The sequence below is a fragment of the Anoplopoma fimbria genome, chromosome 6, assembly GCF_027596085.1.
Source record: "Anoplopoma fimbria isolate UVic2021 breed Golden Eagle Sablefish chromosome 6, Afim_UVic_2022, whole genome shotgun sequence".
In the NCBI taxonomy this organism is placed as follows: Eukaryota; Metazoa; Chordata; class Actinopteri; order Perciformes; family Anoplopomatidae; genus Anoplopoma; species Anoplopoma fimbria.
The window spans coordinates 10,466,010-10,484,132 of NC_072454.1; the positions used below are offsets into that span (position 1 = coordinate 10,466,010).

The 18,123-nt window shown below is 40.2% G+C and overlaps 2 protein-coding genes across 2 annotated transcripts in view; both read right to left on the reverse strand.

Annotated features, from left to right (window-relative positions):
- adam12b (ADAM metallopeptidase domain 12b) overlaps positions 1-3,392 on the reverse strand; it is a 73,873-nt gene extending 70,481 nt beyond the window's left edge. The window contains exon 1 of the mRNA XM_054600225.1: positions 3,287-3,392. Within this exon, the coding sequence (XP_054456200.1) occupies positions 3,287-3,392 (106 nt within the window). The remainder of the gene's footprint in view (positions 1-3,286) is intronic.
- Positions 3,393-7,692: 4,300 nt separating this feature from the next.
- On the reverse strand, positions 7,693-17,542 carry c6h10orf90 (chromosome 6 C10orf90 homolog). The gene is made up of 6 exons (XM_054600745.1): positions 16,565-17,542; positions 14,374-14,534; positions 12,693-12,873; positions 10,827-10,890; positions 10,190-10,289; positions 7,693-7,722 (listed from the first exon to the last, which is right to left on the reverse strand). Exons 1-6 carry the CDS (start codon positions 17,319-17,321, stop codon positions 7,693-7,695), a joined length of 1,293 nt encoding a protein of 430 aa, XP_054456720.1. The 5' UTR covers positions 17,322-17,542.
- Between the last annotated feature and the right edge of the window lie 581 nt (positions 17,543-18,123).

Sequence of the window (18,123 nt, forward strand, 5' to 3'; positions counted from 1 at the left end):
CTTTCATTGGATAATTCGTCTGGGATAGTTCAAAGCATTACTCTGTGTGTACATGTTAGATCCACGGATTATCATTCAGAAGTATGTCTGAATTGTGCGTGTCACTGGTTTATGCCGCCGTCTCAAAACATCGGCTTACCTACTACATCTGTGATCCCGTCATCCTCGGGCAGGGCAGCACTTGATGAGCAAGAGGAAGCTAAATCACACTGACGGCTATAATGACCAATGATGCTTAACAGAGGGAGACGTTTCAAACTGTGTCCGTCGTTCCCTCGTGGCTAACAAATCAATGCCAGCCTGCCCTAAAAATGTCAAGCAACAGCCACCCCGAGGATTTGAAAGACAGACTAGGGTGAGGCTATTTCCTAAATGGCTTTAGCAGAAAGGGGGTTGTTTTAACCAGGATGGCAGCCATACGTCAGCGTTCTACCACAGACTGGAGGATGGGCTTGAGTTACATCCCAGGAAACTGTGCTGAAAAGTGAGCTATGCACCTGGGAGACCGCAGGGAGGGCGTATGTGGATTTCTACTTGTTTCAAGGCGCTCGGGTCAGGTTTGTTCTGCCGCCAGCCAGTTTGTTAAGACAACATAGACATTCTAATCTCTCTAATTCATTTTGATGATATCCTCGAATCTAATCCAGGTCATTTGGATCAGACTCTAATTAATTATTGAGTTTTCTCTGCCCAGAAAAAAAAAAAAAAAAAAAAAAAAAAAGATCAGACTCTCAGAAAACCAGTTGATATGCAGAGGAGAGACAAAGAGACAGGCAGAGACAGAGGGCCACAGAGAGAGAGCAATCCATCAAAGACGTGTAAACACAGCACTGCTTGATTCTTGCCCTTATGGGACTTTAGCTTTTAGCTTTTTAGAAATCTAATGAGCAGAAATCCAATTTGACTACTGATCACCTGACTTTAGCTTTGTAGATTTGTTCAAAGACTGTTTTTCTAAAATGTCAGTAAACCAACATTTATGTGGGAGGTGGTTCTTTTAATCCATGTTCAAACGAGAAATGTGTTACTATTCTGAGAATCACTCAAGGAGCTGTCAGTCAACATTTTTATCATTTCACGTATTCTTTCTTATGTTAAAAGGAAAGATTGGTTTTGTCCCCGACACCTTTTCTTTAAGTGTTTTGGCAATGGGAGACGGCCAATATGACAGAGTGAAATGTTATAAAGCACATTCCATAAATAGCCTTTTTCCCTCTGTGTTACTCCACAGATCACTCTGCGCTTTATGCTATGCTTGGGGAGTGTGTTTAATATGCTGTGACGAGGATTTAATTGAAATTTCTTCATTGAGACTACTTGTAAACTTTTACCATGCTTTCACTTTTTCTTCCCCTGCGAAAATACTCAGTAGTGCAATACTCTGGCTTCAGGGCCAATATATACACAACATGACACTCCAGAGAAATTCCTTATTATCTGATGCATCACTGACTTCAGGAACTAACACAACAGAGATTCTGAACTCAATCCAGGTAGCCGATTGCGGCTGTGTGTTGGCACACTCAGAGGTGTTTTGGCAATGGAGGACTGAATGTCAGTCGGCTCCGATCAATATCTGGCTGCCAGATTTGGCTGAGTTTTTCAGGGTGCGGACTTTCGCTGATTTAGTCTGAGAACTTGTTTCAGTTCGCATCACTAAAGCTAAATATGGGCAAGTGTCAACTCGTGGCATTGGCTGATCCTGGCAGGGCACTCATCGCAAATCTGGCTCAGGTCAGTCAACCAGTTCTACCACATTTAGGCCACTATTGAGCCAAGCCCTTTCGGCTGAATGGAAACCTGCCAGGCTGATTTTTTTTTAATTTCCATATTTATTTCCAATTAGATAATCCAGTCCAATCCAAACAACGTTGTAGGAAAATTATAGGGAGAATCTGCCACAAGGCAAAACCTCCCCAGCTTGATTCTGTCTCACAAACTACAGGATGATAAAGACATTGTATAGCAGTCCAAACTTAGGTGGATGGAGGCCATTAAAACCTTTTACAGAAAGGCTGAAGTCAGTATCCTGCTGACATCAAAGAGGTGGTATGTACTGCCTATTTCATGACTCACGATACCCCTTAAAGCTATTTTTACTCCCGGCATTCATACATGCGCTAACCCCTCTGAGTGAGAGCTCTAATCACCCCACGTTGAGATGATGCGTGTGGTAAAACATCTCCTGAACTGCATCTTTCTATTTCTCTGCCAGCGTGGGTAATTTTTCAGGGAAGCTTTACTCAGTGGTTCTATTAATGAGGCGCCCTCAGGCTACATGTTTGTGAGCACAACATAATAAACAATGAGCAGTTTGCGCTTTACTTCAAGAAGAAGCATGGCCCTGTACTTACATTCACTTTTGTTAGATGCATTTCAAGGACTAGACATGAACCAAACTTCTACTTCTCATAGTGTGGCCATGTTTTATCTTCTCCTCTCAGGACTTGGCACTTGTAGTACCTGCTCTAATTGTGACATGCACTATTGTAAATCACCTGACTTAGATTTAGATGAAGAGATAAGGCATTTGAATTTGTTTTTTTATCCTTATTAATAAATGGAGCATGCTGGATCCAATCTTGCCAACTTGTTAAGATCCATAGAAACCAGTTTGACAGCCCAACACCATTGAACCTTAAAGATAGGGGGTGAATCCCTAAGGATGTATGTCTCCCTTTCTATTTTGCCATTTTGTCTTTGTACTACATGCAGAGCCACACACACTGACACACACACACACACATTTGTATCCTGGCTCGTGCTCCCATGAACACAATACCCGGTTATCGCTGTCTTATTCATTCAGCAGATTAAGTTTGGCTGCTGAATAACAACATCCTGTGTGGTCTATGTTTACAATCCTAAAGATAACGCTGTATCCTCCTGGATGTTGAACTCATCCGTCCATCCAAACACTTCCCTGTATTGTTCCATCTAAGCAAAAAGATAGATCTAAAAAAAAAAATTAAAAAAAATGTTAAATGCACTGCAAGATGATTAAAAAAGGGGCTGTATGACAAGAGAAATGCAACACCGGTGTGCAGCACTGGCATTATAAGCATCCCATCAAGTGCATCTATTAAAAAGAGGGAGATTAGTCATTTAACATATTTGTATTTCATGGTAACCCTACTGCAAACCAGAGCTATTCAGACTGTATGTATCCTGATGAAACATAAACAAAATCCAGTCCAAACACTCAACATCTGGCTCAACATCACCAGCACTTACTTTACATGAAAATGGTGCAAATGAGTAAAGAGTTGAATGTTTGTCTGCTCACCCTCCTGCATGTTGTTGTCAGCATGTCCCGTCGCCGTGGACAGGCAGCAGACGCGGAGAGCGAGGAGCAAAAAGGCAAAGTTCTTCCGCCGCCTCCAGGTCCTCATGATGCCCGGGCTCGGTGAGGTGAAGCCGGGAGGAAAGAAGCGTCACCAAGAGTCCAACGAGGTGTAGGCAGGCTGTCACTCCAAGAAAAGAAGCTGTCAGAAACTTTTCCTTCCGACACCGGACGGCGAGCCACGGTCTGGGGGAAAAAAAACGTGCAAATACATGCGTTGTCTAAATGTTGCTGATGTAGAAGGGATAGGGGGGTTGACAGAGAGCAATAGAAGAGGCAGGAGGAGGAGGAGGAGGAGGAGGAGGAGGAGAGGATGTTGGAACAGTGGAGCGGACTTGCCATCCCTCCCAGGGCCGGAGCAGCCACACTTCGCCATGTGCGCTTCAGGCTCCACTGGGTCCTAAAGCCGGTTAAGTTCCATCGCAATTAATTGTATACTATCAGTGTAGACACAACGTGATGTTGGAGGACAATACATACCTTTAAAGATGTAATCCTCGGCTGGATAACATGTAAAAATATAAAGTGTCGACATTATGTATATATATATATATATATATATATATATATATATATATATATATATATATATATATATATATATATATATACAGTACCAGTCAAAAGTTTGGACACACCTTCTCATTCAACTTTTGAAGAATCTTAAAATATAAAACATATTCTGGTTTGTTGAGCATTTGTTTGTTTACCACATAATTCCATATGTGTTCCTTCATAGTTTGGATGTCTTCAATATTAATCTAAAATGTAGAAAAAAAAAAAATAATAATAAAAAAATGCTGTACAACCATATATATATATATATATGGTTGTACAGCTCAAAAGATATATCAATTTATAATCTAGTAAAAATTGATATATCTGTTTTTTGTGATGTAGTATTTGCCCGAGAGATATATTATTTTTAGCAAATAAAATATTTGATTGTCATTAGACTCCACATTTCTTTAAAAAGATCCTCATTTTAATAGAGGGAAGAAAACATTTGAACTTTCCCAGTAGCTAAACTTTTGACTGCAAGTTATTCATTAACATTTTCTCTTTTTCTTGCACATAACAACTTAACTTTAAACAGAACCAGATTTGCATATAGCATGCTAAAAACAAGACAGCTGTTACTTGTTTATTTTTTAATGTGTATTTCTTACAGTATGTGAATTCAACCATCTGGTCCGATTATATTGTATGAGTTTTTGTAAGTTTTACGGTTTACTTATTAATTATTTCATTACTGTTTGATTACTTTTTTATTTATTTTTTACTGATGGCTTTTGCTTTTGCAAAATCCCCTTTGCTGCTCTAACGTTACCAGACACCGTAAATGTGGTGTGTAAACAAAGTGTATAAACTGTGGGCCTTCATAACAACCAGTCCTTTCTCCGACCCCTGTAGATGGAGGTGTATCAATGGACTCAGTCTCAGCTGCACTCCGGTGAAATATAATGTTGTGTTACTTTTGATCTGGAGGGTCCATGGTGGATTAAGATGATTGACTCCTTCCCAAACTCACTCTTTGTAAGATATGGTGGATTCTGCCTCAGAAACCCAAACAAGAAAGATATAAACACTTTGGAAAGGGCACCTCCCAAGGCGGTTACCTACTTTGACTAAGGCACTGCTTGGAATGTCATTTTCTGGAAAATGTAGTGTGACGCACTATGATGTGTTGTGTAGAAGGAATTTATGCATGTACTCTGATGGGATTACAAATTGACATTTCAAAAAATGATAAGCTTTTAGCTTGTTGAACGCTTATTTCCCACTAAAAGTTATTTTTTTTAAATCCTTGAACCAAGGTTTTAGTTAAAGCTATGCTTGTCTGTGCATCATGCATTTGTCATGATTGAGGTATGTAATGTTACACTGGACTATAAACACTTCATGAATTTCGGTGTGAAGATTGTATATTAAAAGTATTAACCCCTTTAAAATGATGAGTCATTCCTCATTTTGAAATACCCCTAGGATGAGATTGCCTCGTCTCTTTCTCTAGCTCTGTGTCCAGACATGCACAAACACACACGGACAAACTGTCATCACCCTGTCCCCATCTTTGTTTAGTGCAGGCTACCTGGATCTAGTTTAGTCTAATCTTTTTTAGTGTGTGTGTGCTGCAGGCAAAAAAAGCCACAGACGTCTCTGTGCAGGCGTCAGTTCAATCCACATCTCCACTGAGACTACAAACTGCAAAGAAAAGGATGACATGCACTGCTTTACCTGAGGTTACTTTGATTGAAAAAAATATATATATCCCTCAGTGTCTTTTGTACCTGTGTATCTTCATTTTCTCTCTGAGGAGTTTTAATAAAATGTACACCACCTCAAAAGAAACTTATTTTCTGTTGTTCGCTTATAACTGTTGAATTGTATGTGTTTTGTCTGTGTGTTTGAATGAAACCCCTGCTTTCCCTGCATGATGCTCACCCTACAACTATTTAGTGATACCAATTTCAAGGCACATATGGAAAAAAAAGTGTGTATTTTAAATGGGAAGACTATTTGTATTGATGTTAAGATCACAATCCTGGAACACAGTATTGCTAGAGAGAGATGGCCATGAGGCTAGACGTTAAGATAATATGAGTGCCAGTGAAATGACTAATGGCTTAACACGTATAATCAAGTGTCACTGCTTCAATGTACACAATTAGCAATGTGAGCTTGGCTAGTGTTCTCCTTTCTAAGCCAGACATATCACTCTTACCCTCAGGGCATCTGAGTCAGTCGAGGCCGAGCGAGAGGCCTCACAGAACACAGTCCACATTATGAGGAGATACCAATGTGACATCCAGACACTCGATGCCTCAGAGAGGGAGGCTGACTGACGGGAGTCCTTCTCCTCGTATACAACGGCCTGTCAGTCTGCGCTCATCGTCTGGAACCAGCCCACATGGAAGGAATGCATTACTCCCAAGTGGATTATTCTTTTAAATTGCCTTGCTGGTAACACAGCCATCATTTAAGTCAGTGGATAGCTATACAGTTTACTCCATTTGTTCCTTGCTATGGGCCAAAATCAATACACCTAGATGCAAGAACCTTGCAGCACCTGGCAGCTGGTCCATCATTTTCATACTGTAGGAGATTGAACTACAGTATCGGACAAAACTTCAATGTTTAACCTAACATTTTGTTTGGGATAAAAAAAAAAATGTCAGTGTTCACTTTAGAGCAACCCACTCACCAAAAGTCCCCCAAAACAGTATGCATTCACACAGCATGTTTTTCTGAGTCCTGCGGCACATGTCCTTCTCCTGTTCTCTCTTCATCCCAGCAGGCTCTGTTTAAATGCCACAGATATGTCAGTCACCTTTACAGGCTATATGTAGACTGCAGTCCCGGGTTGTGCTCAGAAGTCTCCTCTCTTATTACAATGTCATCTCTGGTTTGGAGCTCTCTGACAAAGGCGTCCTTTCACAGGCGTTGCGTGTCTCCTGAGTTCGATTAGTTGGAATTCCAGCGTTCCGTATGGGAGGATTCAGAGGATTCAGAGGCCTCGAGGCGGACGTGAAGCCAATGATAAAACATTGTTCACTCTTCTACCACTTTATAGACCTGCAGTACTGTACTGATGATAGAGTCAAGGTGCTTTGCTCAAAGCAATGGGACTACATTTCCTGGGAAATGGCACTATTTCTATACAGAATGTCCTTGGAAAGATTTCATTTAATTTTGAGAAACTTGAGATACATTATAATTATATTGTAGATAAGGAATTCAATCATTATTAAGGAAATGAGCAAAATTATATGTATTGTGTTTAATTACTCAGTGTGGGCACGGAAGACAGCTCACTATTTCATCTCTTTAATATATCAAACATCAAACCCTTCTAAATTTGTAATTATGAGTCTGTCAGTGGTTGGTGAGAAGCATGGGCTTTGTCATTGTCTTCCCAAATCAAAATTTATAAGCATATGCATCATATAAAACTATCATCTATTGAATACTTTTACAGTATAATTTTGGTCCACAAAAGGCAAATCTCTCTATATTTAGGCATTTCAGCAGAAATATACAAATGTATCTTATGTTACATATCAAAATAAAGTCAAAAACTGGTGACAAAACAACACTAAACGTATGTTCCTGATTAAGGCAAAATCTTGTTTACAATGTCTTCAAAATACAATTTTAGTTTCTGTTACTTTGCATTGTGAAGCAGTCAGGATGCAATGAGCACAGCTACATGCTGAATGAACATAGTATTTAACAGAAATGTAGCCTGAATACAATTTATACATATACACAGGTATTGTAACATGGAGAAAAGTGAAGAGCCAGAATGTCCAGTATATTAACCATGTTTGCCTTTCGGTGTCTCCCATTTATTTTTGCAGGATCTGGTCCAGCAGTCTCTGTAAAACAAGAAACAACAAAGGTACTGGGAAAAAAAAAACAGATAAGGAACACAAACACTGAGTCCTCCCTTCCCTCAATCTCTGTAGAGAAGATCAGCATCACACAGGAGCGACTCATGCTGCTAAATTGTCTTTCATTCCCATCAGACTCACCCCTGAATTCTACCTTGCTATCTGACCAAACACACAGCTATGCAATCACCCTCCTCTCACAGTACTGTCCAACAACAGCTGGAATCTCATTTCTGCCAGCATTTAAAACCACCCACCCTCCATGTCTCACTATCACTACCCTCTGTGACTCTTCTCTGGGCTCAACCTCTGTGTGTGGTGTGTGTGTGTGTGTGTGTGTGTATTGCAGACTTTACGACAAGGATTAGGCCTCTAAAGCACACGCGACTCAGCGTTTATCGTGGAGGAACACACTCCTTTTTCTCCCAATCCCACTGTGGTTGAGCCCGGCTAATAGCTTTATTTGAGAGGTGGCAAGGTCACACTGGCATCGTAACAGTTGGTACATTTCTCAAATAAATAAAATGTTCTGCTACAGAGCCATTTGACGTCACGATATGCTCAGTAATTGCTGGCGCTGTCAGTAAACCACACAAGGCCGATTTACTGTAGATTTACTGTTTGAAATGAAAATTGCTGGTGGCCTGGGGCAAACAAGTTCCGTGTTTACGTAAATGTTGGCAAATGAGAGAGAAGCCAATCATTTTGAGATCATCCTGAATAACTTCATGGGAAAAAACACACATGCATGCATTCTTTCTCTCTCTCTCTCTCTCTCTCTCTCTCTCTCACTCACACTCTCTCTCTCTCACACACACATACACACACACACACACACACACACACACACACACACACACACACACACACACACACACACACACACACACACACACACACACACACACACACACACACACACAGATACACATTATCTGAAGACGCCATGATTGTATAATTATCTGAAAGAGATTGGAGACTTTTTTTACATTTCTTCACATCTCACCTGACTGACAGCAAATTCATCGTTGTGTTTGTGTTATAATGGAACGAGTGAGTGATAGCTCACCCACAAGTGAAGGTGAATGGATCTGTCTGACACTGCATGTCCTAAATATATCACTCATTTGCCACATGCCCCTCAGTCTTTGGAGGATGATATACTGCCTGTTAAATCTGGTCCTATGCATTATGTCAGCAGGGCGTCTACTGTGCTGAAAGCCAAAACCTTTCTGTGGTACACAGTTGAAGTTAAAGTGTGAAATGGGCTTAGCTGTGATGCATTAAGGGATGTTGCATGAATGTTAGTTAGAGTCTGATGGTGGCACCTTGCATAGCCTGTGTGTGAATGGGTGAATGATATGTAATATACTACTGATTGTAAGTCGCTTTGGATAAAAGCGTCTGCTAAATGACTGTAATGTAATGTAATGTAATGTTTAGTTTTCTTTCTTTGTCTTTGTGTTTCCTGATCTGATATAGGAGAAAACACCAGACACAGAAGACGGAAGTTACAGTTTACGCATAACATATGGGGAAAGTGAAATGACTTAAATGTTAAATGTAATATTATAAGGGTGAAAATCATAGTGTGATAAATAGCAAAGGGTCTGCTTTTAGCAGTCAAACAGTGACCTCTGCTGGATGAGGATCAAACCATGTTTCATTTAATGAAAGACACTTATACAGAGACTCTCCTAAACACTTCATTCATACATCACGAGTATGTGTCAAGTAGATCCAACAACTAAAAATAAAATGGAGAGGCAAACTTCAATAACACGAAAATAAATCAATATACTATATTTTTGTTGTAATTAGGTGTATTCATGTTGACCTTTCTAGAAATAGGTTCATTCTTTAACATTTTATCCCTTGAATTGGTGTGTTTCTTAGATTCAAAATATACAATCAAAACCGCTGTGACACACTTGGTATGCTAAAATATTGTTGGCATAAAATAAATTGTGCAGACGCCTGCTTTGAACATTCTTTATCCCCACCCACAATCATAAGATGGCTGTTGTCAGCCAAGTTTAGTGTAAGGCGATTTGCTGGAGATGAATGTAATATTACTTGTCATTACTAAAAAGAAAATTAAAAAAAGGGAATGTTGTACCTAACCGCTGCTCACCTCCTGGGTGTCAAAGAGAAGTGACTAGACTACAGTGACTAACATCTGCACCTCTTCAGGAAACCTCCTCATCAACATCATTTCTTGAAAGAAAACATTCCAACTTTAAAATGAGAACCTTCCTGCAGTGTTAAACAGCATGCCTTCAGACACAGTTAAAGGACAGTGTTATCATTTGAGTTTTATGTTTGGTATTTTAAGCTTAATTTGGTACAAGACTGTATTTTTTCTATTCTACTGAATTAGAATTGTAGAATTTGTCACATTTGATCAATGTTTTGAATTCTCTTTTGTTCCAAAAATAAATCCCAACTTTACCTTTTTAAAGACATCTGCTCGCAATCTGTTGGTTTGTGATACGGCCCTCTTTTTCTCCTCCTCTTTTTTCTTTGTCACCTCTGGCAGCTGGTTGTAAATCCTACAGACACAAAAAAGGCAAATTCATACAGGGCAGAGGAATATGGCATCAGAAGTCTGAGGGTGGCTGAGCTCTGCCAACAGATTGGCATACTAGAGACAAGCTATTATCTAGTGAGACCACAGCCTGCAAAAACCTGGATCCGCTGATAAACAGGTCTCACACAGACTCCTTTTTCACTCCCACAACTACAGCCAATGTGTTACCAGATCCTCCGAGTCGGATAAAGTCGCTTTTGAAAAAAAATGACAATGGGCAGCCATCAGCTGATCAGGTGTGCCTTTCCAGATAAGACAAGAAAGAAAAATAAAGAGATAAAGTAAAAGGTATACAGAGGGTAGCTCATATCTCCTGTCGAGACATTTGGACATCAGACATCTATTGTATCCATGTGGGTGTGTGTGTGAATGTGCATCGTGTTTGCGCACACACTTGCATGCATGGCAGATATGACAAACAAGCTTGATGGATTGTGCTGAATAAAAACAACAAAGAGCAAGGAGAGATGGAGTGACATCGTCTGTCTGGAGAACTCACCGTCTGGACCTCAGCTGCATCTCTTTGCCTGATATAGTCCTCTCTCTAGGCTTGAAAAGGTTATCTAGGACACGCACATACAAACACACAAACACATGAGAATAGCAAATACAAATTAATATGTAAATTAAATCTTGAATATGTTAATGAACACTGTGGGCTGTCTGAGATCTCTCTTTTTAAGTCACATTTGCCACCAGCACACACACACACACACACACACACACACACACACACACACACACACACACACACACACACACACACACACACACACACACACACACACACACACACACACACACACACACACACACACATGCACATGTATGGAGACATATCAAATGCATACCATACATAACCATATCCAGTCCTATTAAGTCTGATCATTCTGTCTCCCACAGATTGAACTGAAGTGAATTGCCAGAGAGCGGCTGCTTCGGTCAACAGCACCAAGACTCTTTGTTCATAATCAGGCTTCAGACTTCAGTCAGAGACCAGTGCGAGCTATTCAAAGCTCGTAATTCCGTGACTTCTCTATGACTTTCCAAAACTAAGTTGGAGCCCTTCCTTTACCTGACATATTACAGTTGAGTTAAAACTGCTGAGGGAAATGTTGTGGTCAGTTCAACTAAACAAAGACTTGTGAAAGTTTTAAAAAGTCTGACAACTTAAATAGGAGAGTAAGATAAATCAAGACTGGCTTGGGTTTACACTGAAAATATAATAGCATTTCCTGCAAATCAAAATCTACTCCTTTAAAAACATCAAACATTACTGCAACAATTTTGAAAAATGTAAACACACTAACACACATTTAAATCTATTATGGCGTCACTGTGAAACGTTTTTATTACAGCCATAGAATTGTAGGTAGTTTTATACCTTGCTGGACAACATTTTTGATTCTGGTTTAAATTGGGCAATTTGCATAGAAATAAGTTTTTCCCGCCTTTTACATCATGTCTGGCACCAATCATTTATCTATATGCGTGTCTGTGATCTATTTTAATTCATTTCTATCTGTATTTGTGAATTCTTATGTATATTGTTTTCTTTGTCCTATATGACAAATGCTTGTTTGTCGTATTTTCACCTTGTTTGATTCCTGAATGCGAACCAGTTTCATGTGGCATAAACAAAGTCGGAACAAATAAAATAAACATCGAAATTTATATTCTAGACACTTTTGGTCTCAACTTGTGTGCATTCTCTGCATACAGAGTTTGAGAGGGAAAAATGCTTCATCTGATCTGCAATACTAGATAACGGCCAGCAGAGAGCAAAGTTGGATAATTACACTATGAGGAGAATAAAATGTAAAATCACAGCTTTTTTCCCCCAGATCATCTGAGGTTGACTAGGTTAACATGAATATTCTGAAACAGCTCATAGTTCCTTGAAAAGCCAGCATAATTCAATATGACATGACCACAAGTTTCTTATTTACTTATTTCCAAGTGTTTGTACGAGGCTATAAAACCACTGAAGGATCCTTCATCCCAACAGTCCAGTATTTGATGTACGTGTTACTCCCTGCAGAAGTGATATAACGACAGATGGGAAACATGGTGAAAGATAGATATAGAAGATGAAGGCCTGCTCTCCACTGACTCTTGGGAGACTCAAGTGCTAGACTGAGAATTGCTTGCTGTCCTCAAAGGTTTACTGCCACACTGCTACTTCCACAGCTTCCAGGATCTTCTAACATACTGTATAATCTATAATCTACAGCTGGTGGTTTGCTGCTGTCATCATGGGTGGTCTGGCAGCAGAACCAAAACCTTCTGATTGGTTGGGAGGAGATATTAAATTGTACTTCTACTTTTCCAGGTCATCCAGGCCGAGTTATTCAGCTGCACTTACCACTGAGGGGATCTGGTGTGGTGCAGTTCCTCTTTTGTTTGCCTCGATCCTCCCTGAGGCCTTGCACCAGGTCTGGATTTGAGTCCTGCAGGTATCTCCTTCTCCTAGCCCTCTGCTCCAACCTCCTCAACCGACCTTGAGAGCGGCTAATGAAGTCTGGCCTGAGACGCTCTAAAGCCTCCTGGGTTGGAAAGAGGGATACATACAGTAAAGTGCTTGTTGGTGGTTGAGAACACAGTACAACTCATAGACACTAATCCTGTGGAAAGGGAAGAAAAAAAAGATCTTCTTTGGGTTAGAATCTATTCTGAGCATCTCTAATCTATTCCTTAACCTTGGAGAAGCCTCTTCACAGCCTTGTAATAGCTAAGAGGTAGAGGCAACATGGTAATATGCTCAGCTTTAGCGGGGATAAAGGTAAGAGAGCTTTAATCACAGGGGGAATATGAATCCTTTACAAACCTCACTGGATCCTTTCCCCTAAAACGCTGACATAGAATGTGTTTCATCAATTGGGTAGAAAGATCCTTTTCAATTGAAAATTTAATTTAAAAGCACGAATGAGAGAAGAAAACTGAAAATTGTGTAATTATTAATCTTTTTTCCCCTCCCTCTACTTGGCAGAGTCTCTGTCAAACAGGAACTGAAGCAAGAATCCCTCCAAGTGTAAAAATCCCCCCTCAGGAGATTCTGATTCTGTGGTGATTATACTTATTCCAAAAGTAAACACATTAAGATTCTCTGTGTCGGAAACTGTAAATGAATTAGTCTCCATTACATAATTCCTATGGGGTTAAAGGTTCCATATGGCAAATAGTCCATCATAAATAATGTTCAGTTGCACAGCCTTAAATGCTATACAGCTATTTTGTGGTATTTTCGTGACTCCATAAATGAACTCAGGTTGTCAGTCTTGGTTCTGTACTTTGTGAAACTATTATTTGTTGTATTAGCATCCACAGTGGCTCGATTTATTCTTAACTTTGAAGGGTCAAAAGCACTGGAACAATTCTAATTGTGGACTTTTTATTCAGTTTGAACAAAATAATATCCCTGTTATCGTTGACAGTTTTCCAAATTATTTTGTTTATTGTGATATTGTATAACAGCCTTATGCACAACAATTTTTTAGCACAAGATCCACTTCTCAGATTTTCCACATCAAAGTCCGTTTATGGGTCATGGTGAAAATGAATAAAGCATTTTGTGGCTCCTGAAGAAACTGCTCAAAATCTTTTATTACCATTTGCAATAATATATTTGGCGTTATGGCTCTGATCTGGGACCTCCCTACCCTTCCATGTGCATACCTGGAAAGCCTAATCAATGACCACAGAAAATGACAGAAATGACAGTGATTCAGTCAAACATTGACAGCTTGGGTGGAGGCGGGTTGGTAGGCTAAAGCAGCTTCAAGAAGGTGCCCTAAATGGGAATTGGCCAATTGGATGCATAGACGGGAATTAGCTTATACATCAGCTGATTGGGCTGGCTTGAGATCAGCTGCTATCAGCTGGGATGTCTTGACTTCGTTGACTGTCTGAACGAATGCTACGCTCAATTTTGTGATAAGAATGTTTTTGTCAGAAGGCCCTTTACTAGGTCAATAATAAACTTTGCTTGTTTCTATGTGTAGTATAGTTCCTCAAAAACAAGTCATTTATTGAAATGTGACTCATACTTTAAGGCTGAGATTCTTGGTCGTTCCTTGCAGGGAGTCAGCCTTCAGTCGGGAATGAAAGGTCTTATCGGAGACTCTTGGAGGCTCTGAGGACGAGTCATGTTCTTGTCGTTCCTCTGTCTTGTCGCTCCCTGCTTGCTTAGTCCAAGTCCTGGAGTCCACTTCAGAGACACAGAGAGAAGTAAAAAGGCTATAAACTTCTTCACATCTTTCAAAAAAAGAAAATAAAGGAAAAAGGTGGCTTGTAAAATATATACTGTCAGACCCACTTGGTTTGGATATATATCCTATATAAATTGGAAACAATATATATCTCAATCCACTCTTCCTTCTGCTATATATATATATATATATATATATATATATATATATATATATATATATATATATATATAAAATACATACAGTGGATGTAATCCAGATGATCGATTATTTTCCTCTGACTTTGTTACAGCACAATTTCGAAAACCTTATTGAGTTCCACCTAAGCTTTTATGATCTGGAGAAAGCAGCTAAATAAACACGCTTCAAACTGACCCTACACACAAAACCCCCCACAACTCATAGAGAGAAAAACCCCAGAGGGAACATGAGTGTGGCCTATGAATAATGCAAAACATGATAGTGCATCCATCCTGCACCTGTAACCCCATTCCTCTAGCTTTCGTGGAATTCATACTGGATCTCCACTGAATTCCCAGTCATGACCATTTGGCTTGCAAAGTAGGTAGAGTATCATCACATACTCCATGAAGCACAAGCAAAAATGTAATGTCGCCGGTCAAGCTATTGCACTTTGGACATGGTTTATTGAAGAAAACACACAAAGGGTGCCAGATGATGTCAGAAATAAATGTTGTGATGTGTTGATAGACTGCATTAATAATTAAAGAGTATCCTGTTGCAGTTGTTTTTCTTGAGACCGTCCTTGTAACACGGGAGGCAGGCAGGTGAAACTGCTTCAGGCAGTGCCATAACTTTTTATTTTTTGACAACAACAACGACCGCTATATGTACTGTATATACTGCAAAGATTGACTCATGTATCTAGATGTGAACAGGGGGAAACAGATAGCTTCTTTTTTTGTTTTTCCCTGCTCTTGTTTCTTGGCCCTGTGCAGTGACCTCCTTGAGCTTATCATCACTGTGGGATTTCCAGGCAAACAGCAGAAACTCCAGGAACTCACATAGTCCAAAACTTTACTCTATGTAAAACAACAATTTTACATTTTTACATTCTGTACATATTAAACAAATGAGATAAAACATGTTAATTAGTGAACGTTAGGGGTGCTGGTAGCCAGATTTTGTTGCCGCTGGACAGAGCCCGACTAGCTCTTTTCCCTATTTCCAGTCTTCATGTATAGCTATGCTAATATAATGTAACAGCTGCTGGCTGTACCTTCATACATAGTGTACAGACACTGGAGGGATATCGACCTTCTCATCTAACTCTCAGCAAGAATGCAAATGAGCATTTTTCCCAAAATGTTGAACTATTCCTTGCATAATTGGTCATAAAAGCAATACCCGCAGTGTAAGGTTCAATTAAGTTGCTTTAGGACTAATATGTTTTGTTACTTCCCATTTCACCCTGAAGAAAGTCAGCCACCAACATTTAAAGAGCAAGCTCCTCAGTGGCATCAACCAGATTTCCTAATACAACTCTCATATAACCTTGATCTTATCCTAACTTATGTACCATGAGACCTGGAGAAGGACTGTTTAGAATAATGCAAATTCAGTCTATTCAATAACTGCTAATATATACAGACGCAAATCACAATTTTAAGATTTGATATGGAAGTTTTGAAAGTCAGAGAAGGAAAGATCAAAGTGTTTTACTTCTTTATTTAAATCTGCAGTTGGACTTAGTGTATGTATGTGTGTACCAGTTGGGATTTCTCCTAAACAATGTGATTGTACAGTAGTAGCAGTGTGGAGGGAGGGTGTGGTTCTATTAATAATGCATGGGGTATAAATCAAAAAACGAGAGGCTTTATGGAAAATAAAAACGACTTTCCACTCTCTAGGACCACCTTGGCACCGCATTCAGCTCGCTGCTATGCCTGGGAAATGTGATCTTATCTAAAATAGCTTAAGAATATACCGCCCACTGAAAGGAATGCAGATCAATTGCATATAGGTACTTGAGATTTTCACTTTTAAAGCAAGGGGATGAAATTCATACCTGGGCCAATATTAGAAGTGTGTCGCCTGTGGCTGAAATTGCTACAGATAGGAAACGCTGCCTCATCTGCATTCTCCTTCTGCCTGCCAGCCTTTGTGTGTGAGGGGCTTGGTCCTCTGAATGACAATAATCCCAAGGTAGCGCTGTGGCCCTTCGTGTCTGACTCTTCAAGCTTGCTGTTAACATCATGCGTCAGTGCTATCTGCTCGACCTTGTGGGTCCTGTGCTTTGATAGAGGGCTTCTGCAGTGACCCAAACCAGTCTCCCGGACATTGCGTTTGTTTCGTCCCAACATGGCCTCCCTGGATCTTCCGTAACCCTCATTTATTTGTGCTGGTTTGTTGTCCGTAGAGGATCTGCGGCAGGATGAGACACCAAAGCGGACAGATAAGGTGGACCTGTACAAAGTGGCTTGACCTGCTCTTCTTCCCTCTAGTTCCACAAGGGAAATGTAAAGTGACTTGTCCAAAAACAAAACAGAAATAGTGGATCTCAGTGGCACCTCAAAATAGATACAAGACCGGTAGGAAGTCTGTGAAGAGAGTTTCATTAACGAGCCACCTCTCTCGTCCTGCTTCCTGTCGCTCTCTGTGTAGCCGAGTCTGCTTTGTACAAGTTGTCCTGTCCTCTTTCCTTGATCTCTCACTGCGAATCCATCAGCTGGCGAGCAGGCCTGTCTGAACTCATTTGGCATAGCGATGGAACGATTCTGTAGGCATACATCTGGTTGAGAGTAGGAGACTTTCATTGCGCTCATGGGTTTGGATGAGGCTCCTCCTCCAAAAGGTTCTTGTGGTTTCGGTGGAGTTGATATCTTCACAGGCTGTGTTGGAGTGGATGGATAAACAAGGTCCTGCAGGTTGGAGAGCGATGGCAAAGTCCTCTGAACGTTGATGGTGGTGGAAGAAAATGCTGACTTTGGGCTCTTTCCCACCACATCTGGGACACTTGCAGTCCCGAACAGGTTGGAAACTCCACTTTAAGATCCACTATCTGCAGTCCGAGAGGAGGCAGAGTGTGTTATTGGTCTAAGAGACACACTCTCCTTCTCCTCTTTGCCCCGCCACACACCCCATGACAGGACATTCCTGTGCAGTGAAGCAGTGACATCCTTACTTTAGGCCTATGAAAAGACAGACAGAAAAAAAAAAGCTTCATATCAGAGTTTTGCTCGAGCAGCGCAATTGACTCCTTTGCAAACTGAAAGATCCTGTAACTCAAATAAAAAAAACAAGTAAGACTGAAAATACAAAGATATTAGCTGCTGTGATGTGGTTGGAGGGACTTATTATCTGCTCCTCTGCACGACTTGTTTCTTGTTGCTGTTGCCATGACAATGTGTAACTTGACAGGTGGCACTTGGGAACAAATTACCAATGACATTTTAAAAAAAAGAATCCACTACTAGTCTCTCCAAGTATTAACATTTTTCAAATAAGTAAATAAAAAGTCAAACAAACTTTGAACAAACAGTACATACTTGAGTTCTCTCCACTTTCCTGCTGCTAGTGTAAACAGGAACACCTTGCTGCTTAACATTTCCTTTTCTCTTTGTTTGA